At 39.7% G+C, this 15,535-nt stretch overlaps 1 protein-coding gene across 1 annotated transcript in view; it reads right to left on the bottom strand.

Annotated features, from left to right (window-relative positions):
• The window catches only part of MINDY4B (MINDY family member 4B), a 128,537-nt gene that overhangs the window by 64,659 nt on the left and 48,343 nt on the right, over nucleotides 1-15,535 (bottom strand). Inside the window, exons 2-4 of the mRNA XM_069727515.1 lie at nucleotides 12,447-12,565; nucleotides 12,313-12,340; nucleotides 5,358-5,525 (exon numbers count right to left, since the gene is read on the bottom strand). Coding sequence (XP_069583616.1) covers nucleotides 5,358-5,525; nucleotides 12,313-12,340; nucleotides 12,447-12,559 — 309 coding nt within the window. The 5' untranslated portion in view covers nucleotides 12,560-12,565. The remainder of the gene's footprint in view (nucleotides 1-5,357; nucleotides 5,526-12,312; nucleotides 12,341-12,446; nucleotides 12,566-15,535) is intronic.

Here is a 15,535-nt window from a genome sequence, read left to right as displayed (position 1 = left end):
TTGACCAGCGATTTCTCATTTTTTGAATGTTTAAAAAAAATTGAACATTTAACTTTTTTTTCACAAAATGTTTACTTCAGGTCCAATTTGTTTCATTTTACCAAGGGTAACAGGAGAAATTGGACCACAAAAGTCGTTGTACAATTTGTCCTGAGTACGCCGATACCCCATATGTGGGGGTAAACCACTGTTTGGGCACATGGCAGAGCTCGGAAGGGAAGGAGCGCCATTTGACTCTTCAATGCAAGATTTGCTGGAATTGAGATCGGAGCCCATGTCGCGATTGGAGAGCCCCTGACGTGCCTAAACAGTGGAAACCCCCACAAGTGACACCATTTTGGAAAGTACACCCTCTAAGGAACTAATCTAGATGTGTGGTGAGCACTTTGAACCTCCAAGTGCTTCACAGAAGTTTATAATGTAGAGCCGTAAAAAAAAATTCATATTAATTTTCACAAAAAATGATCTTTTTGCCCCAAATTTTTTATTTTCCCAAGGGTAACAGGATAAATTGGACCCTAAAAGTTGTTGTACAATTTGTCCTGAGTACGCTGATACTTCATATATGGGGATAAACCACTGTTTGAGCGCATGGCAGAGCTCGGAAGTGAAGGAGCGCCATTTGACTTTTCAATGCAAAATTGGCTGGAATTGAGATCGGAACCCATGTCACATTTGGAGAGCCCCTGATGTGCCTTAACAGTGGAAACCCCCCACAAGTGACCCCATTTTGGAAAGAAGACCCCCTAAGGAACTTATCCAGATGTGTGGTGAGCACTTTTAACCCCCAATTGTTTCACTAAAGTTTAGAATGTAGCGCTGTGAAAATTAAAAAATCATTCTTTCCACAAAATGATGTTTTAACCCGCAATTTTTTTTCCCAAGGGTAACAGTAGAAATTGGACAACAAAAGTTATTGTCCAATTTGTCCTGAGTACGCTGATACCCCATATGTGGGGGGGAACTACCGTTTGAGTGCATGGCAGAGCTCGGAAGGGAAGGAGCGCCGTTTGAAATGCAGACTTAGATGGATTGGTCTGCAGGCGTCATGTTGCATTTGCAGAGCCCCTGATGTACCTAAACAGTAGAAACCCCCCACAAGTGACCCCATATTGGAAACTAGACCCCCCAAGGAACTTATCTAGATGTGTTGTGAGAACTTTGAACCAACAAGTGTTTCACTACAGTTTATAACGCAGAGCCGTGAAAATAAAAAATATTTTTTTTTCCATGAAAATGATATTTTAGCCCCCACGTTTTTATTTTCCCAAGGGTAACAGGACAAATTGGACCCCAAAAGTTGTTGTCCAACTTGTCCTGAGAACGCTTATACCCCATATGTTGGGGGGAACCACTGTTTGGGCGCACAGGAGAACTCGGAAGGGAAGGAGCACTGTTTTAGTTTTTCAAAGAATTGGCTGGAATTGAGAGCGGACGCCATGTCTTGTTTGGAGAGCCCCTGATGTGCCGAAACAGTGGAAACTCCCCAATTCTAGCTGAAACCCTAACCCCAACCCTAACCCTAGCCCTAACCCCAACCCCAATCCTAAGCCTAGCCCTAACCCTAGTCCTAACCCTAGCCCTAACCCTAATGGGAAAATGGAAATAAATACATTTTTTTACATTTTATTATTTTTCCCTAACTAAGGGGGTGATTAAGGGGGGTTTGATCTACTTTTATAGCGTTTTTTTGGTGGATTTTTAGGGTTGGCAGCTGTCACACACTAAAAGACGCTTTTTATTGCAAAAATAGTTTTTGCAACATTTTGAGAGCTATAATTTATCCATATTTTGGCCCACAGAGTCATGTGAGATCTTGTTTTTTGCAGGACGAGTTGATGTTTTTATTGGTACCATTTTCGGGCAGATGACATTTTTTGATCGCTTTTTATTCCGATTTTTGGGAGGTGGAATGAACAAAAACCAGCAATTCTTGAAATTCTTTTAGGGGAGGTGTTTATACCGTTCCACGTGTGGTAAAATTGATAAAGCAGCTTTATTCTTCAGGTCAGTACGATTACAGCTATACCTCATTTATGTAATTTTTTTAATGTTTTGGCGCTTTTACACAATAAAAACTATTTTATATAAAAAAAATAATTGTTTTTGCATCGCTTTATTCTGAGAGCTATAACTTTTTTATTTTTCTGCTGATGATGCTGTATGGCGGCTTTTTTTTTGCAGGACAAGTTGACGTTTTCAGCTGTACCATGGTTATTTATATTCGTCTTTTTGATTGCGTGTTATTCCACTTTTTGTTCGCCTGTGTGATAATAAAGCAATGTTTTTTGCCTTGTTTTTTTTGTGGTGTTCACTGAAGGGGTTAACTAGTGGGATAGTTTTATAGAGCGGGTCGTTACGGACGCGGCGATACCAAATATGTGTACTTTTATTGTTTTTTTTAATTTACATAAATGGATTTACTGAGAAATGTTTTTTTTTTCTTTATTTGGGGATTTTTAAAAAATTTTTTTATACATTCTATTTTATTTTTTTTTAACTTTCTACCATTGTCCCAGGGTGGGACATCACTGTATTAGATCAGATCGTTGATCTGACAGGCAAGTTTAGGTGGCTTTCCGGCGCCTGCTCTCAGCAACTCTCAGCAGGCGCCGGCTAGCCAGGTCCCGGAAGGAGTCCCGTGGCCATCTTGGATCTGGGGACTCCTTCCGGATCACCGGAGCAACGCGATCTCATCGCGTTGCTCCAGTGGGAGAGCGCAGGGAGCCCCCGTCCCTGTGCGATCCCCCTCTATGCCGCTGTCACTACTGACAGTGGCATCAGAGGGGTTAAATGCCCGCGATCAGCGCTAGCGCCGATCATAGGCATTGCTGCGGGGTGTCAGCTGTCTTATACAGCTGACACCCGCACCCGATCACCGCGGCGCTCAGCGCGAGACCGCGGTGATCAGTGTGCCGTACTAGTACTGCTGCTGGCACAAATACAGTGCCGGCAGCGCAGTACTAGTACGGCGCATGTCGCGAAGGGGTTAATAGCAAGGTGACATTAACCCTTCATTACCCCATATCCCACCGCTACACGGGAATGGGAAGAGAGTGGCCAAGTGCCAGAATAGGCGCATCTTCTAGATGTGCCTTTTCTGGGGTGGCTGGGGGCAGATGTTTTTAGCCAGGGGGGGCCAATAACCATGGACCCTCTCCTGGCTATTAATATCTACCCTCAGTCACTGGCTTTACCATTCTGGCTGAGAAAATTGTGCGAGAGCCCACGCCAATTTTTTCCGCGATTTAACCCTTTAATTCAATAGCTACAGAGCCCACATTTTGCACATACACACTACTAACATTAGTAGTGTGGAATATGCAAAAAAAAGGGGATATGAGATGGTTTACTGTATGTAAACCATGTCTCATATCATGTCGGGTTTAGGAAGGTAATTGAATTACCGGCTTTTAAGCTATCTAGCGCTGTATGAAATAATATATATACATATATGTGTCTCAATGACATATATATATATATATATACCCCTATACTATGTGTAGACATTTATTTTAGCTATTCTATTGTAACCTGTCAGTGTGATTTTACTGTACACCGCACTGAATTGCCGGCTTTTCTATAGAACACCGCTGCGTATTTCTCGCAAGTCACACTGCTGGTCCGTGTGTAATCCATAATTTTCTGGCCCCCATTGACTTTCATTGGCGTATTTTTTGCGCAATACGGTGACAAACGCAGCATGCTGCGATTTTCTACAGCCGTAGAAGACCGTATAATACGGATCAGTAAAATACGGCTGATAGGAGCAGGGGCATAGAGAAGCATTGTACCTTATGCAATCCGTATTTTCAGCACCTCTCTTACGTCCGTAAAACACGGTAGTGTGATGCCGGCCTTAGACACACAAATCATCAAGATCTGATCCTGTACTGGCAGTTCGCTTTGCAATTGCCGAACGGTGGGGTTAGATGGGAGACAGCCCAGAAACATTACAAGTCATGGTTGCACATTTAGGCCAGCTCACAGTGGCAATAGCAATATATGGCATGGTGTTCTTGTGTTGAAAGCGTGACTAAGTGTATCTACCTGATTTTCACTAGAGCTGCTGATCATAATGATAGGCTTAGCCATTAGGGTAGTCACAGTGCCACTCCAGGGCAGTCCCCGGACCTGCAGCAGCTGACCGAAGGGTCAGCTGGCAGAACACAAGATACAGAGGTCAGAGACATGATCAGACAGTACAAGGTCGGGGCAGGGAGCACAGGATCAGAAAACGGATCAGAGTAGATCAGTAAACAAGTTGGGTCGGTCAAAGGAAAGAATAGACAATAAAGCACCAAAATAAGTAAGTAAGAGACTGACTGCTCACTAGGAACCTAAGTTCAAGCCAGGTGCGGAAGGATGAGCTGTCTAATATATCCCCTTCTTGCAGGGGATAGGCCAAGGAAACTGAACTGTGCAGGACACAGCAGGGTTAAATTCAGGTAGAGTCTGGCCATGTCTCCCTAAAGCCAGGTGCAAACTCTCCAGCGACTGGGGAATGCAGCAGCACTAGGAGTGCGGAAGAGGCAGTTCAGTGCAATGGCTTGTCACTGGATGGAGCAGCACAGTTAATGCAGTGAGTAGGATGGCGCTGGTTACTGGTATCCAGCTACAGGCGTCCAATAGCATCACACCATTGATCTGAAAGCCTATCTTGGTGCAGAGAAAGATGGCAATGGAGGCTGGAATCAAGATCTATCCTCTTCAGTGATTTGGTCTGCTTTTGTATTGGACGCAGTGATAGCCAGAGATTGGTCTGGAGACCATGTGGGCAACACCATAAAGAGGCCTTCATGAGGGAACATAAAAGAGTACCATTAGCCATATTTTAACATGACAATGTAAGGTCACATGTTTTTTGTGCGTTGTGAGCAACCTGCATAGCCTGCTACGATGGCCTGCAGCGTCTCCGCACTAGCCTACCATCAAGCACATCTGGGATATCATTAGTCAGCACTTGCACAGGGAGCTGCCAGAAGTGGATCTTGATGATTTGTGTGCCCAAGTACACAATAACTTAAATGATAGCAGCCAAGGTGTCTAAGTTCGGGGACTTCTGATTTATTCAATACTGTAAAATTCAAGATGTTTTGAAAATGTTGTTCCTATTTATTCATTATTTGCATATTATTAAAATGATTTCCATAATTTAATGATTCTTTCTTCTTGGTGTTGCAATTTATATATTGAGGAGTATACTACTGCTTTATCTTCTCGTTCAACCTTCTACTGACTTATATGCATTCATGACACCCTGCCTGTTCTTACAGTGTGACAGATAGTATTTCATGGGCTCTTTGTTGGGCCTGGTTTAGATTTCACCTCTTCCTTAACTGATAAGCTCTTCTTACCGTTGCCATTTCTATTGAGATGGGCTGACCACCGAGGTTGGAGGCTATTATCAACTCCTTTGGAATGGAATAGAAAATACTGCCTGGAAACGTCCCATGCTTCTTGCCGCTTGTGGCCTCCGCTCTCTCCTCAATGTCTTCATCTGCTTTGTGGGGATCTTGGGTGGTCTTTAAACAACAACACATTGCATTAATGGGTGGAGAACTAAGCACCAGTAGATGTGTGTGTAGAGATTTTAGTTATGTATAATGTTAGTGTTCTTAGCTTCAACTTTTCTTTTACTAATAACATTTTCCATGGTGATTTACCTTACTGAACATGTTAACTGCTTGAAGACATCTATTTTACCTTTCCCTTATAGACCTCTTAGATCCAATTTCACAGCAATCTCTTTTTTTGGGAAAAATGCTACACCATGTATTTTTCTACTCTTTCTGCAGTGGGGTACCAGAAAAGTTAACCCTTTAAGTCTGCCACCAGTCCTGTTCTACACTCTCATTATTCATTTATGTGGTGTAACGCTTTCAATGAATGTCTATTTTAAAAAAAAAGTTTTGGTGCTAATACAATTGGCCACTTTCACACATTCAATTTTATTATACATGTTTTATCTCTATTTGTTTTCCAAGAGAACCCTTTCTAGTCTATGAGGTATTCAGATGTCAGATATTTTACAGTATAGGCAAAAAATAAAGACGCATTTAATTTTGATCCGAGTCACGGATCAAAATCACCAATGCCAGTCTACTGGACAGTGAAAAAGTCAGACAGCACACTTATAACGCTATTCATTTTTCACTGACTGTTAGCTGTGAGAAACCTCTATCAGCTATTATTTTTGTGTACCAAAAAAACTGATGAAGAAATAATGGTAATAACTGACACTGATGAAAGTCCATCCATTTTTCACATATGAGAAATAAAACGTGCATGTGAAACAGGCCTAAGTTAAAAGGGTCAATGTTTGGACACCTGTAAATATTGTATTGCCTGATCCCTAACAAATAGGTGCTTATCAGGGGGCTACGCTTCACGGCAGAGTTGTCTTGATGTAACATACATCTTATAACCACTTCCTTATAACTTGGATTGCTGTAATAAAATATGACAGAATTCTCAGCAGTTTGTGTTTTTTTTCACTGACACTTTCAGGAGATTCACTTATTTATCACCTGGACTTCCCGCTTAGTCTCTTTCCTCTTTACAGAAAAACCCAAACAATAGCAAAATGGTAAAATCACAAAGACAAATACTATATCTTGTTTTGTTTAGGGCACTGAAACTGATCTGGCAAGTGGGTCACCATCAATATTACATAGTAACATAGTAACATAGTTAGTAAGGCCGAAAAAAGACATTTGTCCATCCAGTTCAGCCTATATTCCATCATAATAAATCCCCAGATCTACGTCCTTCTACAGAACCTAATAATTGTATGATACAATATTGTTCTGCTCCAGGAAGACATCCAGGCCTCTCTTGAACCCCTCGACTGAGTTCGCCATCACCACCTCCTCAGGCAAGCAATTCCAGATTCTCCAGATTCTCACTGCCCTAATATTGATAACATGTCATCACATTTTGTTTGACAGTGATCTCCTAGATGTACAGTACCAGTTAAGAGTTTGGATACAACTGTTGTTCATGCAATAATTTTTCTTTTTATTGAAATCTGCACATTGTCGATTCAGACTGAAGGAAGCAATCCTACGAAAGAACCCATATGTGAACCAAGAGTAAAGAAACATCTGAAACAAACCACACGGCCACCTCAACACCATTGGAGCTACTGCAACCCCGACCTACTGTCTCCTTCCCCATAATCCTATAGAATGTAAGCCTGCAAGGGCAGGGACCTCTTCCCTCTCTTCCAGTCTGTCATTGTTAGTTTGGTTTACTGTAAGTGATGTTTGTATTTAGATGTAACCCCTTCTCATGTACAGCACCATTGAATTAATGGTGCTATATAAATAAATAATAATAATAATAATATGAATGAAACCTTAGATTCCTCAACATACCCCCTTTTGTAAAAACTTAATTCCAGCTCACCCAGTTGCTCTATACTCATCCACCTGGGGCCCAGACACTGGCCTCGCCCTGGTCTCACATCAAGGAAAATAGAAAAAAATTGCAGTCTGGCTCAACAGGGCTGGATTTTCTTTTCTTTTTAAAGAAATTATAGTGCGTACAAAAGAAAAATGTACATGGTCAACATGACCCAGTCGACGCGTTTCGAATGCACTAAGCAGTCTTACTCATGACTAGTAATGAGCGAATATACTCATTACTCGAGATTTCCCGAGCACGCTCGGGTGTCCTCCAAGTATTTTTTAATGTTCGGAGATTTAGTTTTCATTGCCGCAACTGAATGATTTACATCTGATAGCCAGCATAAGTACATGTGGGGGTTGCCTGGTTGCTAGGAAATCCCCACATGTAATCAAGCTGGCTAACAGATGTAAATCATTCAGTTGCGGTGAGGAAAACTAAATCTCCAAGCACTAAAAAATACTCGGAGGTCACCCAAGCATGCTCGGGAAATCCCGAGTAACGAGTATATTCGCCCATCACTACTCATGACCCTTTTACTCTGATGACCATTTTAGACCCCACTGGCGTTCTCTCGAGTAGCTTCATCAGGTAGTTTACCTGGAGTGGCTTTACAACAGTCTTGAAGGAGTTCTTTACTCCTTGATTCCACATTGTTCCTTCATGGTTTTGCTTCCTTCAGTCTGAATCTACAATGCGCACATTCCAAAAAAGAACAAGAATACCAATGCACGAACAGTTGTGTCCATCTGTATTTGCATTTTGAATTATTTTTTACATATAGTTATATAAAAAAAATACAAGGAAATATAACCAATGTTAGAATGCCAATATTCACAGAATGCAGTTGTTCAATACAAAGTCTAGTAATGATATAGTAAAGATGGGTCACTTCAGAAGAAGCTTAAAGACACTATGTTTAGGTGTTTATTGCATTTTAGACATATTTACATCATTCTATGTTACATGGCATTGATACTGATTACCGGTACTTCATTTTACAAAACATCAGTTTGACAATTGTTTGGAATTACAGAAACATTAATATCATATTTAAAGTTACTTTCACCCCCAAAATATTAGCTTTTCCTTAGGCTAGGTGCATGTTTTCTAATCCAAGAAAAACGGGTCAATTATACAAATCACACTCTTATGAAATGCTGATGAGAGTATGTTCATAGTGTGATCCCATTCTCTCGGAAGAGGAGAAGATGGACTGACTTGCATGGCCGAGTGCAATCCGAATATCAGCACGTGATTTTTCCCTGGAAAAAATTGCACATGTGTACAACCCCATAGCATAACATGTGGACAAGTGCTATCTGTCAAAATGCTGGCTAGCACTCATCCGATTATTAAGGTCGCCTGTGTGAGCCCTTAGACGAACTAATTCCACCACATGAGAATATGATTTTGTAATAAAATGTAAATTAAAGTCAGTTATCAGTAAGAAACAAAAAATTTCTGCAACATGGAGACATATTTTAGATGGCATCAGCAGAAAATCAATACTCAGCACGTGCTTGTACAAGGATCTTTAACAAACTAATACTGTTGTGCGTAATTATCATGAAGCTGCAGTGCACAAACCTGCTCATGAAGTGAGGGGTCACTTACTATTGGTTTCTTCATGACGTCCTCCTGCAGTAATTGAATGTAATTTAGCTTTGAGGCGTCTCCATTCACATGGACCTTTGCACAAATATTCATAATAACAATGTAACGGAAGAAGTCACCGATGGAGGAGCTTGTGATGACTGAAGCTTCGGCCTCTCTACCAGCTCCTGCCAAGTTACTGCCTTCCTGACTCTTCTTGATTACCAGATAATTTGACACGTTCTACCTTGTTGAATGGATAAGTTGAGTCATGGATAACAGTGTATTTAACATGCCATGTAGAATACTAAACCCAAAGCAGCAAAAGAATGTTGAAAAATCTGCCAATGGCAGAAGAAACCTAAAAAAGATTTTATTGTTGACTCTGTGGCTCAAAAATCTAATTTCTGAAGTAATATCTTAAGAATTATAGTACTTTAATAAGAAAAACAATAATTCTTTCTGTTTTCCTATTTGTAAAACCTATCAGCTATAGATAAATATGTAGCTGTTGTAACCTTCGCTGCCCAAATCATTTCTGGGCCCCACAACAAGAGAATATGTGGGACCCCTTATGCCGTAAGGAGCACATGTCTGCACCCTTGATGTCCCGTCAGGAGTCACTGCCGGCATGTCTGGTGTCTAATGGATTAAACAAGAACTATGTCTATGGTTTAGAAACAGTTAAAGAGGTTATCGGGACTTTAGTTATTCTTTCCTAAGTGGCTAAGAATTTACAGGCAGGGAGTGTCTTCCACATTTTTCTATTTTAATGAAAATGAAACTTTTTCCCTACAATTAGTAATATTTGTTCACAGATAGAAAGCATGACAAATTAAATATGATTTCCATATTTTACACACTATGGAAAGCAGCTGCATACATTTGCAAACCCACTGCGATCCAATCGTGCACAGCGACTGGCCGAGAATTAGGCCTCTCTCAGATGTTCGTGTTTTTTCCCGTAAGTAAAAACTCGGATGATTATCCATCACAGTTATCAATCCGATTTTCATCAGTGTTTGGTCAGTGTCAGTTTTTCCATCAGTGGAAAATCAGTTTTTCCATCAGTCATTTTCATTGATAAAAAATAAATAATTGAATAGCTTCTCTTATTCATTGCAATGGTAATTACAGACAGTGCACGGATTGCACAGTGATGACAGCCGTGTGCCGGCCGTGGTTTTCATAGACCCATAAGCTCATATATGTCATTTTGATCCATGACACAGTTAAAAACAGACATGTCTGCAGAGAGCATGCGCCGTACACCACTGATACGGCCTCAGCATAGAAGATTGGAGACCAGTCCTTGTCTCCTTTGCCTTGTAAGTGACATATTTGCTGTGTATAAGTGGTGTGCAGTGACGGTGACACATCCACTAGCAAATGGAAATGGCAGCCCCCAGTGGCTACATAAAAATGAATTAAATTAATGAATTAAAAAAATGACAGCAATTTATATTTTCACTTTTTTTTAATACAAGGTTATCAAATATACTAATTTATTTATTAGAAATAAAAAAAAAGTGGCAGATTACCTTCAAATGCATTGGAAGAGCATTGTCTGTTTTACCTACATAACATACAGGAGGAATGCTACAGGAGGGAATTGTTACTTATGCCATTACCTACTATAGTCTAAGGATACAACTTCTTTACAATTGCAAGAATGCTTTAGGTGCATTATCGATGGCGATTTTACTTTAGGTTGTGCTTTGTTTAGATGTTTTTCATTACAATCCAGTTTTATATATTATGTTATAGTCCTAAAATCCATTTCTAAGCCAATGACTTTGCTCTTGATTCTCAAGATCCTATTTTCTGTTCAATTTTGGTAACTGGTGAGGCAATGATGCTGAATGTTGGCCGAGAACTGACAATGCCAGAAAGCAGATGTACGGTAATCCTATTCTCAAGCTCAGGACTGAATTCTCTAGTTCATGTTTGTAACTTCTATGTGACACCGACATCTGTTACTATAAATTATACTTCTCTGCACAAAGTCCTGATGTGAACATGCTGCAAGCAGATTCTCCGAATGTAAGAGATCAGGGACGGGAATTCTCCTATCCTCAGTGGTCCTTAGTTACTCACATGTAATGTCAATAATGTAGATGTATCTAATATGACCAAGAGATGGGATACTGATGTATAGAAGAAAGGGATGTAAGAAGGGAAACAATTAGTACATAATTTATTTTTATATCCAGTAAATATTAATTGTTACTAATAAGTTATACTAAGGAACAGAAGAGGCTATGAAATTGGCACCTCTTCGTGGAGGGATTGCACCTTATCCATTCATATTATCCTATTATGTGTAGCACCAGTTGGTCACAGGCCTTTAGAATCTGATATTTGGTTTATTCTTATATATCCTACAGCATTTACTTGTTCCTCTTATTTGTGTACTATCTTGGTGTCTTATAGCCTTTATACTTTATTAGGTTTTCATTTTGCATACTAACATTTGACTTTTTCCCATTTATCTTCATATTCCATCACTGTTTTATTAATATTTGTTAATATGGATTAAGGAATTTATAGTCTTTTATATGTTTTTAACCCTTGTTTTTTCATTACATGTTTAATAAATATTTTCCTTTTTACCATCCTTGGTTTTTGGCGATATTGCTGGGATATTAGTGCCTATTTCATACTTCTTTGGTTCCTTACATTCGTTCTTCGGTATATGGCACATTTCCCTATGTATTTAGTGGTGCCGGTCCTCTTCCTCAAAACCTAGCACTAATGATTTATGCTATCACGGACGAGATGTGTAAGTGCTGTGGATGAAGGTCACCCTGCAGTATCTTGGGGTAAATGCTGGTAATCTGACATTTTCTTTGCACGTCTGCTGCAGTACAATCCATTACGTATATTAATATTAATGTGCTATAGTGTTGTAATGCTTTTCATGGCTTATAATTTTGTAGGATACAATGGAATATATCTGATGAAATAGTGGAAAAAATACATAAAAAATAAAGGAACATAAAAAAAGCCTCCAGATAAAATTGGAAGCATTTTGTCATACAGTGGGGCCAATAGACCTACTATAGATCTGTACTTCACGGGTTAGAAATGTGTATATGCCATTTAGATCCTGTTAATTTCTGGGCAAAATATTTAAATTGATGTATCTGGTGTGTTCTTCATCTACACACATAGCACATAGTATTTTCTACAAAATACAAAGTTTTCTTGAACACTAACTCATCGCACATTTCTATCAATAATGGAGTATAAACAAAGACGTTGCAAAAGTCCATTGTACTATCATGATAAATCGACTTGAATTACCTGATTTGCTGGATTTCTGATCTCCAATCTGCAATCAATAAAAGTAATAGATGCTTTCAAACATATTGCAAAAGCTGGACCAGGAAATCAATACCGGCAAAGTAATTTACTCCCCCTATGATTGACCGCCTCACCCTTGAGAACTGAATATTGCTCTCCATTTGTCCAGAGCAGAAATTTTGGTTGCGATTTCTTCCAGTTCCATTGTTTTTAAGCTGAGGTTTCTGTCCGAAGGTCTCTTGTCCATGTGAAGCTGGTGGGAACATAGAGAAGAAGAATAATGGGTCCTTCTTTTATAATGGAGATAAAAGATTGATATTGCATCCCCAACAAAGGCCAGACAGAAAGTTACTGACACAGTGTCACCATCGAGGACAGGCTGTAAGCTCACACCGACACCTCTTGATTAAAGTTTTATCAGAGATGGACGTAGTTGTCTGATCTTTTTCCTCACTTTACAAATATAGGTCATCTGCCCTTTTTATAACAAAACACATGTTAGATTTTTTTCTGGGACCAAATATCTGTTTCCTCAGGGGATAAATAATTTACACGTGTGAATTGTGTCCAAAGAAGAGATTGTTTAATGTCTTATTGTGTTGCATTTCATTGCTCCAAAATGGAGATGAAAATTGATCAGTTCTGACCTTCAAAAACTCAACACATTACATTGTAGTTAGGGAGGAAATTGTTTGTATTATGTGGGTGTCTTATGTTCCTATTATACGCTATCAAATTCATATAAATTACAAAAAGCTGTGACCAGTCTAGTCTTCTGTTTGAGTTTTTAGGTTGCTAAAGGGCATGACAATGTCTGTGATAGTAATATGAGTGTCAATGTAGTCTTAGCTTCTAATGGTTTGTAATATATCACTTAATAATTTTCTTTGTTAAAGGAAATCTGTCAGTAGGATCAGCCCTTCTAAGCCATCTATATGGGCATACAGGTTACAGAAATCTGAATAAAATGATATCTTGATATCTGCGATTCAATATCTTATTTTGGAGAAATTCATATTTTTCCTATATGCAAATGAAATATTCAAATCTACAGGCCGGATACTGATCTTTATGAGAATCTGCCTCCAGAGCTAATTATAAATGAAAGGGAATGTTACCAGTGTGAGACCTGCTCTCATAATCACACATAGCTCTGTGAACATATCCAGAGATCCCCACTGAAGTAACTTATGCCAAATGAATATCCTTGCCAAGGAAATATGTATTAACATACTGGAAAGAAATGCCTGCAGTGGAAGGCTGGTAGCACTTACAAGGGCTTCTACGGACAAGTTTTGAGCAAGCAACTCACCTTTTTTGCTTAAAAAATAATTTTCTTTTTAGGCCTTGTGACATTTCTCTTCCATGTGGTGCTATTGCTATCAGCATGAAATGGGAATGGGTTTTCTTTGTTAAGTAATGCCCTTTCATAGTCAACTGGTTTATGGACATCTGTTTAATGAATAATTAGACTAACCTGAAGTTGAATTATTAGTCATTACAATGTTGTAGTCTAAACTTTTGCTTGGCTCCTAAGAATTCGATTGAGGTGTACTTATTTTTGCAACATGGTCTTACATTAATTTTTGGTTAAAAAAAAAAAACTTTTTGAGCTGTTCAAAACAACAAATCATGCTTGCAATCAATGGCCCACATTTGTGGCAGTATTTTGCTATATGGTATCCCATAAAAAAATGTTGATTCTGATAGCAAGCTAAAGGATTTATGTCAAAATCTGTTACGTGTACTCATTTATGCTAAGCACTGTATAAGACAGAAGTTGACAGGGACATTAGTGGATACAAAAAGGTGGATTTGTTTGGATCAAGTGAGGGCAAACCTTGCTGCCATGGCAATGTGATAAAGGTTATCACTCAGGCATGTATGGCTCCTTGGCATCTTGCCCTACAGTAAAATCCTTTAGACCTGCTTTTATTCAAATCTATCATAGTTGTGATAATGCCAATGGAGTACAAAAGCACATTAACAAAGATCTGCAAACTAATGACTTCTCATATTCCACTTCCCATTCTCTATTATCTTTCAACACATTATGAAAGCATCTGAATGTTTTGTTACATGATACCCAAACAAGTTTCACAGGGCACCGAGTGTCTTTATTTACCTGGGTTGTAGCTCTATAAGTTTTGCTGTATTTACTGCTGACCTTATATCTTCATCATACATCATTCATTACATATCATCCGGTTATATGTATATTCTATGCAATAGGTTACAGAAGTTTAGAGAAGCACTAAGAGGTCATCACTAATGTACCCAAGAGCAATCTATAGACCACCATAATCAGTGGACTGTGACAAAAGGATGCCCTTCACTAGCTGTTGGTCATATTGACAATCATATCCCCTTAACGACCGCCGATATGCCTTTTCACGGCGGCAATTAAGGGTACTTGGGGCGGAGTGATGTAACGGTGCTAAGAGGACGCAGTTAGACGGAGCTCCCATAATCATGGACGAAATCCTGCATTTAATCGCTGATATTTATACTTACCTGCCAGCAGTGGGATCCCGGACTCCTGGAGACCTCCCGTTCTTGGGGGAGAGCGGTGTGGAGCCTTTCCGGTGCATCGGGCTGTGTGAGGGCTCTGGCGGGAAAGTGAGGCTTGTGGATGGCAGCCATTATCTGTTGTCCGCTCTATCAGGAAGAGGCACGGCGCTGCACACTCTGCTTCTGAGAGGGCTGACGGAGTGGTGCGGCTGCATCCTGGAGGTACTTGGAGGGAGGTGCAGTTTGTGCTCTGAGATATGAGCCCCATACTCCCTTAGGTGATAAATTAACGGCACAAAAGCTCCTGTCACCCTGAGAGGTTTCTGTACTCCTACCACTGTCCCTGCAGGCGCTTTTTCAAACCTTGCTATATAAGACTTGCATACTACCAGCAAATCTGTCATAATACTTGATATCTCGCTCTATAAACCTGATCAGAGCTTCTTGATTTATGCTCATTATCTTGTGACTGCTATGGATGGTCTTCAGGAAGAGGAGACTCTATAACCATACTATTCAGCTTATTATATTTCATCATTATTAACTATGAGTCATTCTAAAGGCTCAGGGATAGCTGATAAAATGAAAGAATTTGCAAGGACTGATCCATCTGATAATGCACGATCCCTTAGGAATGCTACATCACAAGCTAAAGCTGCTGATCAACGTAAAAACCGTGCTTCTGATGGTGAGGAGGATGGTATACAGGAGG

This window comes from Ranitomeya imitator, chromosome 5 (genome assembly GCF_032444005.1).
Source record: "Ranitomeya imitator isolate aRanImi1 chromosome 5, aRanImi1.pri, whole genome shotgun sequence".
Classification (NCBI taxonomy): domain Eukaryota; kingdom Metazoa; phylum Chordata; class Amphibia; order Anura; family Dendrobatidae; genus Ranitomeya; species Ranitomeya imitator.
This window is presented reverse-complemented; position numbering and strand designations above follow the sequence as displayed.